We start from the raw sequence: 20029 nt of genomic DNA on the forward strand, positions 1-20029 counted from the left end.
ACCAAGGCACCGATGGCTTACCCCGCCAAGCTGGCGACCCCGCTCTAGTCGGAGCTGGGCTCCGCGGCTCTCGGTCGGTCCGTGCAGTTTGCGCTGCTCCTGTGGGCGGCTTCAGGCCCCGGAAAACACATTTCAGATACTTAAAAAAAATATTTTACTTCATTTTAAAACCGATGTTTTTCCTTGAGCTTTTAAAATCTACTTAGACTATTCTATTTTAAAGTCTAGTAAACTAAAAATCACTTTTAGGTGGAGGCTACATGTTACGGTAGAGAGTTAATTAAGTTAAAGTATATCGGTTTAATTTTACTTGGCTTTTAAATCTTTGTCTAACAAATCCTTGCTAAGTACTTAAGTGGTTCTTATAAATTCACATAAATCAGGGTGACTCATGCATTTATTTTAAATATTCAGTAACTTTGACAAATTTAGCATAATTCTCTTAAGCCTCTAAAATCTTGACTCAATCACGTTTTATACTTGATTCACAAACTAATCTGATGGATGCTTTCATACTCCAATGTTTCTTAAACATTGTAAAGACATAAAATGTCAAACATTCTCAAACTTAACATGAAATATCAATATTGTGAGTTTGAGGCACTTTGTACTCGGTTCTAAATGCTGGCCTTCTGAGGAAACACTTTTACCTTCCCCACAACCTGGGGCCTTTCTCAGTGAACTGGGCTCATCTGCCTAATCAGATCCAGGGTGGCTGTCCCCTCAGCCACATCACCCACAGCCACGGCCTGGACGTGCGCCCCGAGGTAGCATTCTGGAAGACTTCTCGTGACCGTGACGGGTCCCACAAGGTTCGTTTCTCAGTCCCTGCGTTACACTCTCAGTGTCCGTTTCCTGACACAGAGCCCGAGGCCCCCACTTGGATTTTTCATCAGGTTGAGATTCAAGGAGTGGATTCACCGTGTTCCTTTCATCGTCTTCATCTCTGGGAGAGCCACAACTCTTACATATATTTAAGTAACCTTCTTTGGATTCTGTGTCTCTCTCACGGCTGTATGTGGCTCAGTGGTCACAATAATGACAGACTAATGACACTGTAGCACTTTTTCTTCTACGTTGCATTTTCACAGCCTGTTCGTTAAGTTCATTGCCAGGCTTTCAGGTTGCAGTTTCTCATGTGCTGAGGACGTGACCACAAAATATTCTCCCACCAAGTTTTCTTTCTGCTGTGTTGCTAGCATTCAGCCTATTGAGAACATTAAACATTATATATGTTTAATGTTACATATTAAACATTACATATAAAAATATAAATTACTTTTTTTACTCACTAAATGTACATATAAATTAAAATGTGAGTATGAAAATAATATAGCCAGAGCCAAAATTAGACACAAAAATGTAGAAGAGATGATTCTGTATAACTGTTAGCAGTCTAAGTGTAAAGTCATACAGTTAGAATGTGAAAAGTAATAGTTACAAAAGTCATGTCTACTCCTATTAAAACAGTCCCCTATAAATGAGAACATTTCATTCAGTGTCTGAAATAATTCTGCCACTTGCCAGTGCTCGATTCCAGCTCTAATCTTTGGAAGCGATAGATGAGAGCGAAAAATGTTAGTTGTGATACAAACCATAGAAGAATGTTTCCGTGCTCGCCTCGGCGGCATGGGTACTAACACTGGAACGACACAGAGAGAATGAGCAGGCCCCGTCACAGGATGAGACGCAAAGTCGTGAAGCGTTCCGTGGTTTTCGAGCTGATGGATATGAGTCCCCAGTCCAAGAATCTGTTTAAATTCAGACATTTAATGGTGGTAAATAAAAAGGCCTATTTGCGGGGGGGAAAAAGAAGAGAAAAATGTTTTAGTAACATCTTAGCTGTGGAAGTGCTTTTTCCAGTTAGAAACCTGAATTTGCCTCTTCCCTTTCCTTGCAGGCTGTACGGCGGGATGAACTACCGTCGGCTGGGGGGCGGTGTGGGAGTGATTAAAATGACGCACTGTGAGTCCCACATCTGGTGAACGCCCAGAAGACGTGGTGTGGGTGCCCCGCTGCCTTCCGGAGCACTTTGACTTTGGAGCTTTCTGCAGCTCGAGAAAACGCTAGAACAAATTTTATTCTTTGCCGGTGCCTCAACCTATGGAAATACAAATATCACCACCGTGAAAGTACTTCACCCGTAGGATGCCATTTTTGCACAGTAATTTTCAGTCCTGTGCACAGCATTTATTTTTGGTTTTAAATTTCCATGGATTTTTTTTTTTTAGTTTTCCTCCTAACCAAAAAAGAAAAAAATATCCAAGCACTAAAATATTATTTTAAGATACTAAGTTTGAAAATGCTAGTAAGGGAGGAGCTACACGTGACCCAGCTGTTAACTCTAAGCACTCCGTGCCGTGATTCCTCGTGACTCCACCCACTCCCGACCAGGACTGCAGTGACAGAGGTCACATGCGCAGTGTGGAAGTCAGCCATCGTTCTTGCACTAAGCACCAGAAGACTTGAAAATCTTTTTTAAAATGAAGCATCTCATTTTAACTAGTACAACTCAAAAGAAATACCGTTATTTTTCAGACTATAAGACACACTCCCCAAATTTGGGAGGTAAGAGGGGTGTGTTTTATAGTAGGAACGTAGCTTGCCTGGCTCGCTGGGGGCGGTGGCCCATGTTATTTATGTTATTAAATATTTTACCACATTTTTTGCTTCGAATTTTTTTTTCCAATTTTCCTCTGAAACCTAAGTGCGTCTTATGGTCCGAAAAGTCGGTATTAAATCAATGAAACCAGGACTCGGTTTTCATCCGTGGAACTCTGCAACCTGCTTCTTTTTTCCATATGAGCTTGTTTTCTGCTCTACTGAACGTCTTTTTTTTTCCACAGTATTCTAGTTTCTGATTGAACTAGAGCCCTGCTCAGTGCCTCTCCAGAAGCAGCAGACGACTCTCACGCTCTGTGACCCCCGAGGCTGTCACGCGCAGCCCCGCAAGTTCTCGCTCAGAAACAACCGCTGACCGAGGCAGCCTCTCCGGCTCTCGTGCTGCTCCCAACAGGCGTCCCCTCCCCGGCAGTGAGCTGTTGTGCAGTTCGCCCTGGATGCACGGCTGCCGAAGAGGAGGGGCCCCTGCAGGCACGGCCTCCAGGGAACAAAGTCTTCCCCCGTTCCGGGGACGGCAGGGACGGGGTAGAGCCGACGGAGCCGGTTCACTGCTGCCTTCGTTCTTCTGTGCACCCGTGTGTCCTAGCCCTCGCTCCGTGCCGCCGCTGTCACTGCTTCTCCCTCATTGCACCCGGGAAGCAGTTAGAAAGGTCTAAGGAGAAAATGACACCACTTCATGGCGGTCGTTGTGTTCAGAGGCCTTTTGCGGGAAAATCTTTAAACAAGACTTTATCCACAACAAAAGGAATAACCTTCTCCTCACCCCCACCCCCCCGACTAAAAAATGTTTGGCAACTTTTGTGTTTACATTTAAAAATCATTTGCACCTTTACAAGGAAAAAAATAAGTATTTGGTAAACAATTGTTTACGTGTATCATTTATGCTTTTTTCTAGCATGTATAACTTTTTAAAATAAAGATAGTACTTACCATAAACATTTTTAATGTTTGTATCTTTGCTGTTTAGATTTTCTGTGTCTATATCACTTATGTTTCTTTTGTGTAAAGTTGTAAGTACTTCCACAAACCTGAAGGAATAAAGGGACCGCCAGCTAGAGTTCTATTTTATATAAAAAGTTTAATATATAACATGTTAATGCTTATATGAATGTTTCTTTTATACATTGGTTATGAATGTTTACTATAACATTTCCTAAGCACCAAACTTACTTCCCGGGACAGGACTCAGAATCGTAGGGTTTGGGGCTGGAAGGACGCAGCAGTCAGCCGGCCCACACCCGCTCGTTTCTCTGCTCTAAGGTGGAAACCCAGAAGCCCCCAGAGTAAACAGACAGTGACGAAGCACCGGTAGAAACCAGTGGCCCAGACGCCCCCTCCATTCCTCTTCCTCTGCCCCGCTGCCACCGCAGGCCCACCCGAAACCGGTACACTAACCTTAAGTAGCCAGGTTAGTTACATTGAAAAACTAAATATTTTCGAGATTCTTACAGTACCATCATTAACAGCCAGGCTTCAAGGCAAAATCACATACTTCTCATGGCTCTAGTGTTACCTATGTTGGGAGAAAAGGAGGAGACTAACAAGAACAAAATTCTAGGGATGAGACTCTGCACAAACGGGTCCCCAGTGGGAGCATTCACGTGGCCGCGATCCATGAACAGACCCAGGAACTGCACAACTGGCCAAAGCGTTTGGTGAAGTCAGTTTTCACCGAGTGAAATAAACACACTGCCGTGAAACGACGTTTCGTTAACTCATTTGCACAGTGATTCCGCCACTCTGTACCTGGACCCCCGGGAAGCGTCCTTCTCAGAGTTGCCCACACCGAGCCTGCAGCGCTCCAGCAGGCACGGCTCCGGTCTGCTCACCTGGCGCCCGTGTGGTGCGTGCGGTCTCTGCCCCGGAAGCCGTGGCTCCCTGCGCTCGCCTGTCTCCCCGGCCGGGCTCGGGGCCAGCAGTCCGCCCTGGGTCGTCTCTCCTGGGGATCTAGGAAGACTTGTTTATTTTTCCATCTGTTCACCTGTTTACTTGTGGCTAGGACAGGATGGCAACTTCAAAAATCCTTCCATAAGACACTGGAAACCAGAAGTGGAGTGTAGTTTTGAGTAAAAACAAAAACTGAATCGTCTCAACAGATGCAGAAAAAGAAATTTGACAACGTTCAACATCTACCCATAACAAAACCCCCTCAACAAATTAGGAATAGCAGAGTGCCACTTTAAGCTGATAAAGGCACTTATGAGACACCTACTTAACATCCTATTTGAATGCTTTCTTGTTAAGATCAGGAACAAGATGCAGATTCTCATCACTTCTATTTCTTCTAATACTGAGATTCTAGGCAAAGCAATTTAGCATGAAAAAAGAAATATGCATTCAGATTGAAATTAAGAAGTAAAACTCTTTATTCACAAACGACACCAATTTTGTATATAGAAAATATACGGAATTCACCGAAAACACTAGCGTGAAGAAGTTCAGCAAGGTCACAGGACACAAAAGCAATATACAAAATCAATTGCACTTCTGCGCATCAGTAACAAACAGTCCAAAATAAGGAAACAAGTCTAAGTAGCATAAAAAAGTAATATTTAGGAGTAAATTTAATAAAATGCAATCCTTGTATGCTGAAAACTATAAAACACAGTTGAAGGAAACTTTGAAAGATTTCAATAAATGGAAAGGTATCCCATGTTCATAGATTGGAAAACTTAATAAAATTATGATGATACTCCCCAAATGTATTTACAGATTTAAAACAATCACTATCAATATCCCAGTTAACTGATTTATAGAAGTTGACCAACAAATGCTAAAATTTTTATAAAAATGAAGAAGACCCAGAATGGCCAAAACATTCTTGAAAAAAGAATAAAGGTAGAAAAGCATACCTTCTGATTTTAAAACGCACCACAAGTCTACAGTAATCAGGCAGTGTAATGGTGGCATACAGACTGATATAGATCAATTAAATAGAATGGAGAATCCAGAAGTAAATATCCGTAGCCAACTGGCTTCTAAGACAGGTAACACAATTCATTGGGAAAATTATCTTTTCAGTAAATGGTGATGGAACAAATGAGTATCCACATGCCCAGTGATGAGTTTGGATGCTCACCTCACACCATACATAAAAAGTAACCCAAAGTGGATTACAGACCTAAATTTAAGGGTAAAATGACAGAATCCTTAGAAGAAAACATAACAGTAAATCTTCAGGACTTAAGGTTAAGCAATGATTTTTTAGATAAAACCCCAAAAGGACAATAAGTTGAAAAAACTGATAAACTGGACTTCATCAAAACTTAGAACTTCTGCATTTCTAAAATAAATGAGTTCAGTCTGATACTTCCAATTCAAATTTAATAATATAGTTTGTACTTAGCCTACCTGACTTTACAATTTGTGTATCTTTTCTCTTACACTGTATATCTGGTTCCAAACTTTGTTATAATTACGTGTTTCATCTTATCATAAATAGTGGTAAAATAATACCACTGTTAATAAAAATGTAACTGAATGCAATTTAAGATTCCTTTGCTGTTCCTCTGTTCCTAGGGTATGGGCCATTGACGGTGTGCAGTCAAAACAGAAGGATTTACAGATACTAAAAAGAATTCTTTGTGTGATAATAGCATGAACTTAGTATGTTTAGTTCATTTTCAGCTTTTAAGGACTGCTTTGTTTTTTTCCTTTTGGACCTAATTTTGTTTAATAATCTTATAAACCACTTATATGGTTCTAAACTATAAACAGGGAACATTCAGAGAAGCCTTGATTTTCATTCCTATTCCCCTAGCCAGTTCCTTCCTTCCCCCTATTAATAACCACTTTTACTAGTTTTTGATTTGTCCTTCCTTTTTTTAAAATGTAAGGAAATACACATATTCCTCCATTCCTTCCAACCTGTACACTCTGCCCACACTTTGCTTTCACATAATGGATTCTAGCTATCACAGTATTCAATACTCTCCTCCAACCTTTTTATAGTTGCAAAGTAGTAATTTATTGGGAGCTACACCATAATTTACTCAACAAGTCCCCCTCTGATGGGCATTTAGATTGTTTTTAGCCTTATTGTTGTAATAAATAGTTTTGCGCAGGCTCCATTTTGTATTTTTGCCAGTAAAGTTTGGGGACAGAATCCCAGAAGTGGGGTAGGGGGTCAAAGGGTAAACCGCACATAATTTTGACAACCGCTCAGTTCTCAATAGACGTTGTAGCATTTCTAACAACCTTGTCACTATTTTCCCTCCCCCCTCTTGTTCACCTACGTTTCATTCTATACCTTATAAAATACAAAGTGGGTTAAATTCCTCTCCTGCTTGAAACTCCAGTGCTTCCCATTGCATTTAGTATAAAACCCCATCTCTTCACGGTACCTACAAAAACTTAGGTGATGTGATTCTTGCTTCTCTGTATCAGGATTCGGTCTGGTTATTAGGGGCGAGAGATCCAAAACATCAATGGCTGAAACACGAGGGAAGTTCGCTTCTCTGACAACATAAGTCTGGAGGGAGACCACCCAAGGCTGGTACTGGGGTTCAGTTTCAAGAAGCCATCTGGGCACAACCCCCTTCCAGGCCCTGTCCCCCAGTCCCCAGGACCCGACCCTCATCCCTGCGACCTAAAGGAGCAGCTGGAGTTGCAGTCAATACGTGTTCCAAGCAGCAAAGGTGGAAGACGAGCAAGGCCTGTACAAGCCCACCGTGTTTTAAGGAAGAATCCTGGAAGCTCTGCACAACACTGACACACCCTGGGTCAGAACTCAGAGACCAATGGGAAAGGCTGGGAAACGTCATTGCTCTTCTGGGCAGCCAGGCGCCCAGCCAACTGCTGGGAGACACCACACTCGGAAGAAGTTCTGCGGCCCCAGCCCCGCAGCCCCGAGCCAGCCCCGCAGCCCCGCCCCACACCTCCCGCTCTCACCCACTGCGTTCCGCTGCACACACTCCCTCTGCTCCTTCAACAGGCTGAGCCCTCACCTGCCCCAGGGCCTGCGCTCCGGTGGTGCCACCAGCCAGACACGGCTGTCCTCAGATCTTCCCCTGGTGGTTCCCGCTCATCACCCAGGGCTCAGCTCACCTGTCACTCCCTCAGAGGGCCCTTCTTGGACACTTGTCCCTAGACCAGGCCCGCCCATCACCCTCCGTCCTAGCGTACAGCCTTATTTCCTTCACAGCCCTCGTCTCCGCAGGAAATCGGTTCTCCTCTGGCTCCCTCCATTAGTCATTCCCACAGGACAGGGATCTCTTTTGCCTTCCCTGCTACAGCCCTGTTACCCAACACAACTCTAAGTGCAGAGCAGAAGCTTAATGTCAGTTCAATGAATGTCTGACTCCGAACCCCTGCTGCTTCTCCTACCTCTGCTGATTCCAATATCTGTGAAATAACACCACACTCCCAAAGCTAGTATTTGTTTTTAGAATGATAACCTATTAAAGTTACTCTCCTCTAAACAAGATTTTTAAAAACTTGGTTTCTAACATAAAACCTTCCTATGCTCAGCTACGATTGATAAAAAGCAGAGATTTAGATATAACCTCTTGGGCAAATCTCTAAAGTTGGTATATTTTCATCTATAAAATGAAAGAGTTGGTTAAAATTCATTCATTTTTCTCCAGTTATTTACTAAGCACTGTGCTTAGAGCAAAATTATGGACATGAAAGTTAGGAAAGTCTCTGCCCTCCAAAGAGGTTCACCAGTGCCTTCCAATTGTATGACTGTGGCTGCGTAATTCGTGGTTTGAAACCGCTGTGCTAGAGAAAAAGCCCCGACTCCCCATTCCTGAGGCGTCCATTAACGATCTGCCACCAAGACACTGATAAACACACTGCTTCCGTTTAAAAGTGACTATTTAATGCAACGTTGCAATAAGGACAGAATATTAAAAAGAAAGGCATATTAGTGGTTTTAAAAACCTACACTCATCTTTTAGTTTAGTTTTTGATTGCGAGTTCTCCACAGCAAAATGGTGCTAGGAGAATGTCTTTGTAAGACAGAAATTCTCTCCGAACACAAGTCTAAAATGCTTACAAGGGGTTAAAAGTTTTACAGACACAACTCAGAAATACTGAATATTAGCGGTATCTCGTTTGAATTCTAAAAGCTGATATAATAAACATTCCCTATTTCTTAGGAAGATAACCAACAAATCACACTCAGCCTTTTGCACAGACCGGCGTCCCGAGCACCGTGGCCGTCCCAGGAGCAGCTGGCTGGGGCTCACCCCCCGCCACCTCCTGTTCTTCGGGATCCTGCTTGGCAGCCTTCTGGGCACCTGCAAAGGCGCTGTGGGGACACAGACGCAGACGGGCCGTCTCTCCCCGCGGTCCCTCTCAGCACAGCAGCTAGGCAAACGATCCAGGAGAAGAAGGTATATAATCTATAATGTATCGTGCTCACAAGGCCTCATTCAATTTGAAAAATGGCCAGTTCTGTCAAATACGCCAACACTCCAATAAGGTATTTATGACACAGAATCTGAAAAGAAAGAAAGGGCAACATTTAAAATTAAAACAGAATTATGATAACAAAGGAATTTATATTTGAATACATACTCCAAGGTTATTTTAAATTCCATATCTGCAAGGCATTTTATTTATTTACTTATTGAAGATTTTTATTTATTTGTCTTTAGAGGGGAAGGGAAGGAGAGAGGGAGAGAAACATCAATGTGTGTTTGCCTCTCATGTGTCCCCTGCTGGGAACTGGCCTGCAACCCAGGCATGTGCCCTGACTGGGAATCAAACCGTGATTCTTTGGTTCTCGGTCCCATGCTCAGTCCACTGACCTATGCCAGCTAGGGCTTACAAGGCATTTTAAATTCCATATGAATACTACTATTCATATCTTAGCTTGCAAATACAGAACTCAAAACTACTGCTGCTCTAAGTCAAATGAATTTTACCTAATGAAGACTAGAAACTGTAATAAATTTACAACTATAGTCAATGGTGCTTAGAAGTAATTAGACTAGGGTTCTTATTTATCCTGGCTTCCGTGCTTGGGCTAACGATCAACCTAGAGAGTGAGGGAAGGGACATCTATGAACCCCTTGGACTTATAAGCAAATTGAGTATCTTCATTTTCTAGAAGAGGTTCCACAGCTTCCTTCTTCTCAAAGGGACACACAATTCCAAATGTATCTTGCAGAAATGAAGCAGATGGCAGAAACCTGGCTAATACATTAACTCCAAAGTTCTGAGAGGTAGCGCAGCGTTGTAGTTGAAAGCATGAGCTTTTGAGTTCAAATTCCAACTCCACTTACTAGCTGTGTGATCATAGGGCACCTGCTCGCCCTGTGTCACTGTCTCCTCTTTATAAGTGATGCAAATTTACAGACTACGTATACAGGTTGTTGTGAAGGCAAGCGGAGACAATATGCACTGAATGCTTAATAATGCCGGGCACAATCTGACGCTTAATAAATGTTAGCTTTCAACGTGGGGTTATTTGAACCTCAGAGCCAGTTGCAGTCTTTTATCACTAATCTAAGAGCCTAATCTTAGATTTAGAATAGACCAGATAAATGTGTTTAAGGACCACCCTCATACACATAGATGGATAACAGCACATCATATAAAATAGTATTTAAATGTAGTTTACTAACAGGGTGTATGCATATGGAAACAAAACTTTTAGATATATAAGGCAGGAGTGTTGAACTCATTTTCACCAGGGGCCACATCGGCCTCACGGTTACCTTCAAAGGGCCGAATGTAACTTTAGCATTGTGTAAATGTAATTTACTGCTTAACTAGGGCTAAGGAGCTTGGCGCTGCCGCCGGGTAGAAGCAAGGTGCTGGGCCGGATGAAACAAGGGGGAAGCTGGATTCAGCCTGTGAGCCTTGTGCTTGCCACCAGCGACACAAGGACTTCGAAAACGTTGAATTCTGAGGGGCTAAAGTGGCATTTACCTTTATAATGTCCAAATCACAGGGCATAGTATAATCTTGTAAATTTCTTACTGTAAATCATAGTAAGAAATCAATTTAACATCATGACCCAGTACAAATGAGGAATACCCTTACCACACATGATACTTTCATTTTTATAATTTCTATTTTTCTTGTTTTGAAAGCTGGCCTCTTCCCATCAGAATTATTTCCCAGCCTCCTGCTGCACTGTGCCCTCAGTTTGGAAAGCACGGACGGAGCGCTTACAAACCCAGTCTGGACCTCCTAGAACCTGGGAAATAAGCATTCGGATCGTCCCCCCCACCCCACCCCTACTAAACTACCTGGCATGTGTGCTCAAGCCTATCTTGGCCTCGTTTAAAACTAAAATGTGGGTAAGAACACCGAACAGCAGGGTTACTCTGAGATCACTCCTGGGACACATCAGACTCCTAGCACGGTGGCAAAAACAATACTCACTGAGTGTTCATGGTGGTTGGGTTTTACTCTATCGAAGGGCCTACTCTCAGGTCATTTCTGATACTTCCTCTAAGAGGACTTCATAAACAGTAAAACAATGACTTTATTATTTCTTTTCCAGCAGGGATGGAAAAGCCTAAAATATAAAGATAGTATCTCAGGTTGTATGTTTATGGCTATAGTTTTCTTATCTAAGATATGAAATACTCTCTCTGATTACTGCGAAGTTTGACAAGAAACTATTTTGGAAGTCTCAAAGTTACTACAGAATAATTCATATCATTACCAAAATCTGTAGCACACAGCACAGTCTCTTTCCATAATAAAGCTGAATCGAGAAAGTTAAAGAATTTTTAGTAAATCTTTTATAAAGCATAAAATAAAATCTCTCTACTGCCTTGAATTGGTAGATATTCAGTGTGTTTCTTCCACGTGGAAAATACAATTACCATACACTTTGAAAACTGCAACAATAAGGAAGAATTACTTAACTAGATTTGTTCAAACTAACCTTTATTTTTCCATCAGTGTGGGCTGAAGCTACAGATGTTGAAACACGAACCAATCTTGTGGCTGATAAATGAATTTTGAAATGCCTATGGAAATGTGAACAAAGGCAGTCCATGAATAAGTCGACTTCCTCCTGGGTGACTTCCCCAGATGCTTTGTGGACACCGTCCCACAGAGCTTTGGCATCTTCCGGATGTATGGCATAAGAAATGTCCAGACTTTGAGGGCTACAGGGTACGGACCAAAGGAATTCCGTGGGGGCCACGCAGCGGTCCACTTGGCACGCCGTCCACATAGCCGCCATCCAGGAAAGATTGAACGCATTGATGGCTAAGGGACTGAAACAGCAGTCGAAAGTCTTCTGAAACCAGGTTCCGACAAGGGCGGTGTTGGCCTCTGCGCCACTGGTCAGGAATAAGGGCAGGCAGGTGAAGTCCTCTGGGACGGTCTCCAGGAGACTGTCTCCAAACACGCAGCAGAGCCAACCGGTCCACAGCACTTTGCCCTCTCTGCTCTCAGACGGCAATTGAGATTTTGACAGAATCTACAAAGGATGAGAATAAAAACAGGCTCTTTAAGTTCACAAGCACACTTACTCCTGCCCTGACCGGCATGACTCAGTGGGTTAGGCATCACCCCACGAAGCAAAAGGTCACGGTCGGGACGCATACCAGAGGCAGCCCGTTGATGCCCCGCTCACATCGATGTTTCTCTCCCTCTCTCTCTCCCTCCCTTCCCCTCTAAAAAATAAATTAGAAAAATACTCTTTAAATGTAAATTTACTCCTCAATTACATCATCTCAAAATTAATTAGTATATTAAAAAATAAGAAGCTATATTACTTATGAAAAAACACAGAGAACAGTGCCCTTAATCATGATTAGGGTTTATCAAGTTCCCCGAGCTCTTTCCTAATATTCTTACACACTAGAGACATGGTACATGGCAAGATCTTCATACACCCAAAACGCAAAATAAAGGGCGCCCCTATGTACAACCAGGCACAGTATCACACAAGAAAACCTCCCCTTTAGGAAGGACAGCTTTACTGCACAAATGCGATGTGCTCGAGCTCCTGCACTGAAGAAAACCTCGGCCCTTGCTGAGGCAGCTCTTTCTACGCCCTCCCAGTGCGCTCCCATGCGGGGCCCAGTTTCCACCCACTGGCTCTGCTTTCCTCCTCACATGCATGAAGAACCACGCAACATGTGATGTCTATCCCACGGGAAACGCCCTTCAAATACTTGATGGTCCCTGCCACACGCACTGCCATGTTCAGTATCTCCCATATCTCCGACCCGTCCTCCTGTGACATGTGTTCAAGTCCCACATAACCCGGGTCACTCCTCTCTGAAATTCTCTATGGGTGAACGTAAGCAAATATAATCTCTTCAAAAGGGTCTGATTACAGGACTACCATCAGCTCTAACCTAGGTTACACTCCTGTCAATATAACGTTAGACTGCAGCAGTTTTCTGGGTTTTAGGCGACAGCTTTCCATAAATCAGAGCCCGACATACTGTGTCGGTGTTAACGGTAAATCCCGACCCAGCCTCTACTGAGACAGTAAGCTTCCCCTATTAAAATTTCGATCTCTTTCAATTTGCCCATTGTGTCGATCCACTGAGCTCTTTCAGAATTTTGATTCTATTTTCCAGCAGACTGACTAAAACTTCGGATTTTGAATTTGTCAATGACAAGAAAAACCTGCCTTCCAGATATTCATAGATGGTTTCATTAAACTTGACTGGTGCGGCCACTCTGGAAAGCAGTATGGAGATACCTTAAAACATTAAAAACGGATCTGCCTTATGACCCAGTGATCCCACTTTTGGGAACAGATCTGAAGGAACCCAAAATACTAATTCGAAAGAACATAAGCACCCCTATGTTCACTGCAGCGTTATTTACAATCGCCGAGATACAGAAGCAGCCCGAGTGTCCATCAGTAGATGAGTGGATAAAACAACCGTGGCACATTACACAGTGGAGTTCTACTCAGCCATAAAAATCCTGTTTCTTAATGAATCAGACATTAATCATATTACTTTTATACATTGCATATAGGAAGGAATGTAAAATGTTACATTTCTGAGAGTAACTTATTGTGATATCACGATGTGTAATAGGCTACATTTTTGTTAAAATTCTACTTCTGGAATTTAATCCCAGTAAAAACCACAGAACTATAAACTTCCTAATGATATGAATAGTTATCTTCAACATTATTAGTAAAAAAGCCATAATGCAAGTAAGTATGGGCACTGTGATCCCAATCTTGATACAAGTAGCCAAATACATGCATCTATGTTTACAAAAGGTTGGTTTGTAGTTTTTTCTTCTAATGTCTTGTCTGGCTTTGGTTTAGCAGAACGCTGACCTCACAGAATGAGTTCGAAAGCATTCCCTCTGCGTCTGCTCTCGGACAGAGAATGTAGATAACTGCTAGGCTTGCTTCCTTACGCATCTGATAGAATCCAGTGAATCCATCTGAGCCTGGTGCTTTGTTTTGAAGGGTTACTAATTATTAATTCAATTTCTTTAATAGATGTAGACCTATTCAGATTGTATACTGACAAAAAAGATGGATACCAAAATGTTAAACTGTGGTTTTTAACTTTCTTTGTATTTCATGTATTTTCAAAGTTTTCTAATGCTTACACAGTGTGGGGCGAAAGTAGGTTTTACAGTTGCTCACATGGAAATTAATACAGTGACTAATAAATGATTACACAAGAATAAACTGTTTCCCCTACTCACAGCTGTAAAGCCACTCTTGCCCCACCCTGTATTGTAATAGAAAAAAACTTCTGTTAAGTTGACCACATCTGACTTCCGCCAAGATGGAGGTATAGGTGGATGTGCCGTGCCTTCTCACACAACCAAGTTTAGGGACAACTAAATATTAGCATCAGAAAACACAACCAGAACACGGAAAATTGAACTTTTCGGAAGTCCGTAAACAACAAATTCTTCAGCCCGACCGGTAAGGGGCGAAACCGGCATCTGGTGAGGGGTTGCACAGGAGGACTCGGTCGGACGACCCAGGCGCGGAATCCAGACGCGCGAATCCAGACGCACGGGTTCCAAACGCAGGATTGGACCTAGTGAGCGACCGAGCAACCCACCAGGTGAGCGACTGCAGAGGAGACAGTGGGGAGGCGGTGCTGCGTGTTGACTGCGGTCGCCTATTTGAGCATGAGCGGACAGGCGAGGGAGTGGGCGGTTGGACCGGGGCCCAGCGTACCCGCGGCACACGGCGGTAGAGGGCGCCGCCATTTCCCCACTCTGACCACGCCTCCACATACAGCGTCACAACCCAGCGACCTGGGAGTTCCAAGGCGCCGCTTCTCTCACTTAAAGGGCCAGAACAGACCAAAATGTCGCAAGAAGACCTCAAAGCCCCAGAGATAAATCTAAGCGACGAAGAAATAGCAAAACTCTCAGACGCACAATTTAAAACACTGGTCATCAGGATCCTCACAGATCTGGTTGATTATAGCCACAAATTAGAGAAACATATGAAGGCTAAACTAATGGAAATGAATGGAATTCCACAGAAAACCAATAGCGATGAAAAGGAAATTGGGACTCAAATCAATGGAGTGGACCAGAAGAAAGCAAATAATGGCCAAACAGAAAAGAGTCAAGGAGCAAGAATTCAAAGAAATGAGGAGAGTCTTAGGAACCTCTAGGACATCTTTAAATGCTCCAATATCCGAATTATAGGGGTACCAGAAGGGGGAAAGGCACAGCCACCAGTGGAAAACTTATTTGAACAAATAATAAAAGAAAATTTCCCCAATCTGGCAAAGGAAATAGACTTCCAAGAAATCCAAGAAGCTCAGAGAGTACCAAAAAAGTTGGACTCAAGAAGAAACACACCAAGACACATCATAATTACATTAGCCAAAATTAAAATGAAGGAGAGAATCCTAGAAGCAGCAAGAGCTAAGGGGACAACCACCTACAAAGGAGTCCCCATCAGACTGTCAGCAGATTTCTCAAAAGAGACCTTACAGGCAAGAAGGGGCTGGAAAGAGGTATTCCAAGTCATGAAATCTAAAGACCTACAACCAAGATTGCTCTATCCAGCAAAACTTTCATTTAGAATGGAAGGACAGATAAAGTGCTTCTCAGATAAGATCAAATTCAAGGAGTTCATCATCACCAAGCCCTTATTATATGAAATGTTAAAGGGACTTATCTAAGAAAAAGAGGTTAAAGAAACATGAACAGTGAAAGGACAACAAACTCACAGTTATTAACAACCACACCTAAAACAAAAGCAAACTAAAAGGACAGCTAGATCAGGAGTGGAGACATAGAAATGAAGATCTCAAGGAGGGTTAGCAACAGGGGGAGTGGGAGGAGGAGATGGGGGTAGAAGGTACAGAAAATAAGTAGCATAGACAGTAGATAGAAAATAGATGGGGAGGGCAAGAATAGCATGGGAAATATAGAATCTAAAGGACTTGAGACACATGGTCATAAACTAAAGGGGGGTAATGGTGGGGATGGGGGGGCAGGGGGGAGGGGAATGAAGGGGGGAATAGAACAACTGTAACAGCATAATCAATTTAAAAAATAAATTAAAAAAAAAAAAGTTGACCACATCTAATTACTTTAATTTGGTCAAATCAGACAAAAAGAGTCATAAATCATGAGCTTAAAAAATTTAAAACCAGTAGAAATCACAACAATCTTCAAACCCAAACAAGGCAGATTCTTTTCCCCGCGGAACCAAGCACTGTTTACACACTGTACCTGGACGAGAACTGTGTCGGGGTCCCTGTGTGTTCCTTTCACTCCCTGGAGAGTAGAGAAACTCACTCTGAGGTTCAAGTCTGCGCCCACTTCCACGGCAAGTCCTTTCTGCTTTTCAGCAGCAATATATGCACTCAGGAGTTTCGAGTACTCTTTGAGACTAGTGTAGGAGAACTTATACAGGGGCGTCGAACTATACAGAGTCCACTGCCTATGCAGAAGGAATGCAACCTTTTGAGGATCAACATCTTCCTAAAAAAAAAATCACAACAAAAGAGGCTTAAGAATTAGGAAACTTTAGTAAGTAAAAACTTAATCATAGTATATAACATAAATCTGTGACTGGGTACCTGATCTTTGCGCCCCAGCCAAACTGGAGTTTACAAGGCTCTTTGAAGATCCTGGGATAGGCCTTCCCTTTGCTGCACCTTCCCTTTGGCCTTCTCTTCCCGTGGGTGTTCACACGGCTAGTCCCTTTCCTTCAATCAGCTCTCCGCCCAAAGTCACTAGAGGCACCCTGTCTAAAGCACCCACACCCACTCCAAACTTTCACAGCATTTATTACTCTCTGATATCATGGATTTGTCTGATTTCTATTGCCTGTCTTCCCTACTAGAGTATGTGTTTGATGAAATCAGGGACTTGGTTTATTTTAGGCCCTGTTAACATTTCAGCACCTAGAACAGTGCCGTCTAGAACAGGTGTTTCAATAAGCATTTGGTGAATGAACTTTTATGTTTCACTTTTAGAAACTTAAAATTACAGATGTGGAAATAGTACTTATTCCTAGAGCAACCAATCTGACCAGTTTGAATTAATTTTTAAGCTGCTGGCAGCAAACCCACTCTCTGGCCCAATGCCTCATTCAGTAGATTAAACCAAAGGTACCGGGGAGTATCTTCGCCATGCTGTCAGGGCCTCAGGCACCATCAGACACAAAAGCGCTTCATCTGTGTCGGCTCTACGGCATTATCCAGCATCTTCACAGACACGTACGGCTCCCAGTTTTACCCTGAATTGGGGTTTTCTAACAATCCCTGCATACTTCCTCCGTCTCACAGCTATCTTTGAGAACTTTCACTACCGTTGCCTACTTACAAAACCATTTGCTCTGACTAGAGAACTCACAAAAATGGTTATAAACTTCTACATAAACATTATAAGTTTTTTTTCTTATTACAATCAACATGTATGGCAAAATTATTTGCATCATAGACACAAGGGAGCACCGAATTGGACATTCCAAACTTTAATCTATATGCAATGTCTGTCTCTGGTTAGCAGCTATCACTTTTCATTACCAGCACTAGTTAATTTTTCTTTAAGGACATTTTCACAAAGAAGCAAAAATTTTCTCACATCCCAAAAGATACTGGGCACAGAGCACAGACGAGACAACAAAATAACGCGACAGGTGAGTGCCTTTCAGCCTGCTCCCTGCCAGGTGACTCAAAGCCACACCCAAGCTCGCATTGTCTAGGGCTTTACTTTGTGCTGCAGTAAAATTACACACTACTGATGGGCCATACCTTCAGGGTCACTTAAGAATGATCAGAAGAGTGCATGATGCCACCAGAGAAATCTGGGCCAATTTAAACCCCAAAATAACTTGGTAATGAGTTACAAAAATTCAAAAAACAGGAATTCATGAATTCTCACTGACAGATAAATACATGGAACAGAAAGGAGAAGGGCTTCAAACAGAATGCCGAAAGCTGGTTGGTAAGCATGGAGGAAACGGAGATGAAAAATCATCATCTTGCAAGTGTCATGGGGAAGATGGGGCCAGGCAATAATTTTCAATGGAGGTTAAGCCTATGAGGAAATTCAGGCGAGTATCATGATGCCTGTGTTATCTTAAAGTGTCTGCCCACCGTAAGTACTGGACAGCACCTTGACAGGACAACTAAAATGAACATCACCTGTGTGGCACCAGCGGTCACTCCCCCAGGACATGACAGCAGCACCCACAGTATGTCCCAGCCGAGAGTACTCGACTCAACCTCATCACGAGCAGAAACGTCAGACACATATAAAGTGAAGGATATTCTATTTCAAAAGGGGAGAGGAGGAGACCATCCTCTTCAGAAATGTTAACGCCACAGAAGACATAGTGTGGTAATGTTCCAGATTAAAGAAGATTAAAAGACAGAATGAAGCAGGTACTAATAGTATACATAAATGTTTCTTCTAGCTATTTCTCGTTTATTTTATTACATGAGTGACTGAGAAAACACTAACAATAGAAAGAGCACCAAAAATTGAAATGTGTGGCTCACGCTTATTCTCAGTTATTGCGGGACACGAAGGCACAGGAAAAGCATACCCGCAACTGCGACCTCTGGGGAATCCTCCGTGGAGGCGAGGTCGCGGCGAGTGAGGTCTGCTTCCGGGCCGACTCCAGCCGCTTCTGCAGAGGGGTGGCACCTAGGACGTACTCCTTCAGCCTTGCGGATGCCCTTCGTCTGGGAGTTGATCGCCGTGTACTGTGGGAATCCATGGTCTACATAAAAAGAAAGAAAACCAGAATTCTAACCAGCAGAAAGTTAATTGCCTGAGGGCAGGGGGTCAGTAGGGGTGAAAAAGGTGAAGGGATCATAGTCACTGTTATTGTCAAAGGGCACAGGGTGACACGTGCTGTACTAGAATTAGTGAGATGATCACGTTGCAGAAAATGCAGATGTCGGATCACTACATTGTACACCTAAAGCTAATATCACTAATATAATGTTGCATACCAGCCAAACATAAGTGAATACATAAAATCCAAAACCCGGGTATAGGATGTCTATTTACTAAATAGTTTCTTAAATTTTAAAAATTAGTTTAAAATTCGCCAACTCTCCTGCCATGTCCTCTGGGCAGAGCACACGATTACAGCTCCGCTTGTTTTTCTTGTGCTGCGTCAGTGGAGGAAGCAACCCTGACTCCAGTCGCTTTTCTACAATCGCCACCAAGCCCTGAAGTGAACCCCAGGCCTCAGCCGGGGACACAGAGGGAAACACACCGAAACGCCCAAAAGTGTAAAGATGACAACCACACAACAGATTGAAATGTCAAGTTCACTGCCAGTCCCGGACCACTACAAAGCACCTTACCAATGAAGTGCCGTGACGACGCTGTCACCCATGCCGGCTTCACCAATCATTCTTCAAAACTGGACCCAACACTTCGTCCAGGCTGAAGTCCCCAGAAGTTGGGGGAGCGGGGTGGAGGGAAGGCCGCCCAAATGGCAGCTAACGGCGAGGCCGGAGGAACACTTGTCGCTCCCAAATTCTCTTGCGCTCCACGACAAGCGGGTTCACCAGGGACACAAACGTGCCCGCTACGGAGACCTCCGCTTCCTCAGACGCCAGGAGAGTCCCGCGACTTCACCCCGAGTGACATTTCCGCACAGCCAGACGCCCAGCTCTGCCACCCTCGCTCCTGCCGAGTCGGCCTCTGCCCGAGGAGGGGAACAGTGTGTCCCGCCTCGCACTTTGCACCTGAGCCCCTCGGGTGCCAAGCAAGGCCAGCTGGAAAATCCCGCCGTTGAGAAGCCGCAATAGACTCCCAAGACACCGCCTCAGTTTAAAACTGTTTCCCGCCTCGCTCAGCGCCCGTCACCGGAAGCCTCCAGAGCGCCAATTCGAAGTCAGTGAAGCCGTAGTGGTAGCCATTTTTACTGAGGGCAGGTTCGAGCGCCTTAATGTCTCCGAAGGCGCTGCGGTTGCGCGACGACGCTACTGCGCCCTTTCCTAAGGACGTGATGCTTTCCTTCCAACTTCCGGCCACACTGAGCATGGCGCCA

The 20029-nt window shown here is 43.5% G+C and overlaps 2 protein-coding genes and 2 non-coding genes across 5 annotated transcripts in view; 3 read left to right on the forward strand and 1 right to left on the reverse strand.

The window, feature by feature from the left end:
* KLHL20 (kelch like family member 20) overlaps nt 1–6024 on the forward strand; it is a 35396-nt gene extending 29372 nt beyond the window's left edge. The window contains exon 12 of the mRNA XM_037145535.2: nt 1901–6024. Within this exon, the coding sequence (XP_037001430.1) occupies nt 1901–1985 (85 nt within the window). The 3' untranslated portion in view covers nt 1986–6024. The remainder of the gene's footprint in view (nt 1–1900) is intronic.
* LOC119049730 (small nucleolar RNA SNORA32) lies at nt 1103–1222 on the forward strand. The gene has a single exon (XR_005082598.1). It is a non-coding gene; the product is annotated as a small nucleolar RNA SNORA32 (small nucleolar RNA).
* LOC119049718 (U6 spliceosomal RNA) lies at nt 1613–1717 on the forward strand. Its single transcript, XR_005082588.2, has one exon. It is a non-coding gene; the product is annotated as a U6 spliceosomal RNA (small nuclear RNA).
* A 1494-nt stretch (nt 6025–7518) lies between the features above and the next one.
* CENPL (centromere protein L) lies at nt 7519–19998 on the reverse strand. Of its 2 annotated transcripts, none has more exons than XM_037145541.2 (5): nt 19338–19998; nt 18566–18742; nt 16240–16491; nt 11474–12016; nt 7519–9067 (listed from the first exon to the last, which is right to left on the reverse strand). In XM_037145541.2, the coding sequence occupies exons 2-5, from the start codon at nt 18737–18739 to the stop codon at nt 8996–8998; spliced, it is 1041 nt and encodes a 346-aa protein (XP_037001436.2). In that variant the 5' UTR covers nt 18740–18742; nt 19338–19998; the 3' UTR covers nt 7519–8995. The 2 variants fall into 2 exon arrangements, with proteins under 2 accessions (XP_037001436.2, XP_037001437.2); XM_037145542.2 differs by lacking the exon at nt 7519–9067 and adding an exon at nt 11012–11098.
* Nucleotides 19999–20029: the final 31 nt, after the last annotated feature.

Source organism: Artibeus jamaicensis, unplaced genomic scaffold (genome assembly GCF_021234435.1).
Source record: "Artibeus jamaicensis isolate MK-2021 breed Jamaican fruit bat unplaced genomic scaffold, CSHL_Jam_final contig_327, whole genome shotgun sequence".
Lineage (NCBI taxonomy): Eukaryota > Metazoa > Chordata > Mammalia > Chiroptera > Phyllostomidae > Artibeus > Artibeus jamaicensis.

Coding starts and splice junctions, on each gene's coding strand:
- CENPL (XM_037145541.2), bottom strand. CDS start 18,739: ATGGATTCCCACAGTACACGGCGATCAACTCCCAGACGAAGGGCATCC. Junction 12,017..16,239: donor CCGACACAGTTCTCGTCCAG/GTACAGTGTGTA, acceptor CATCCTTTGTAG/ATTCTGTCAAAATCTCAATT. Junction 9,068..11,473: donor ACACTGATGGAAAAATAAAG/GTTAGTTTGAAC, acceptor CTTTCTTTTCAG/ATTCTGTGTCATAAATACCT.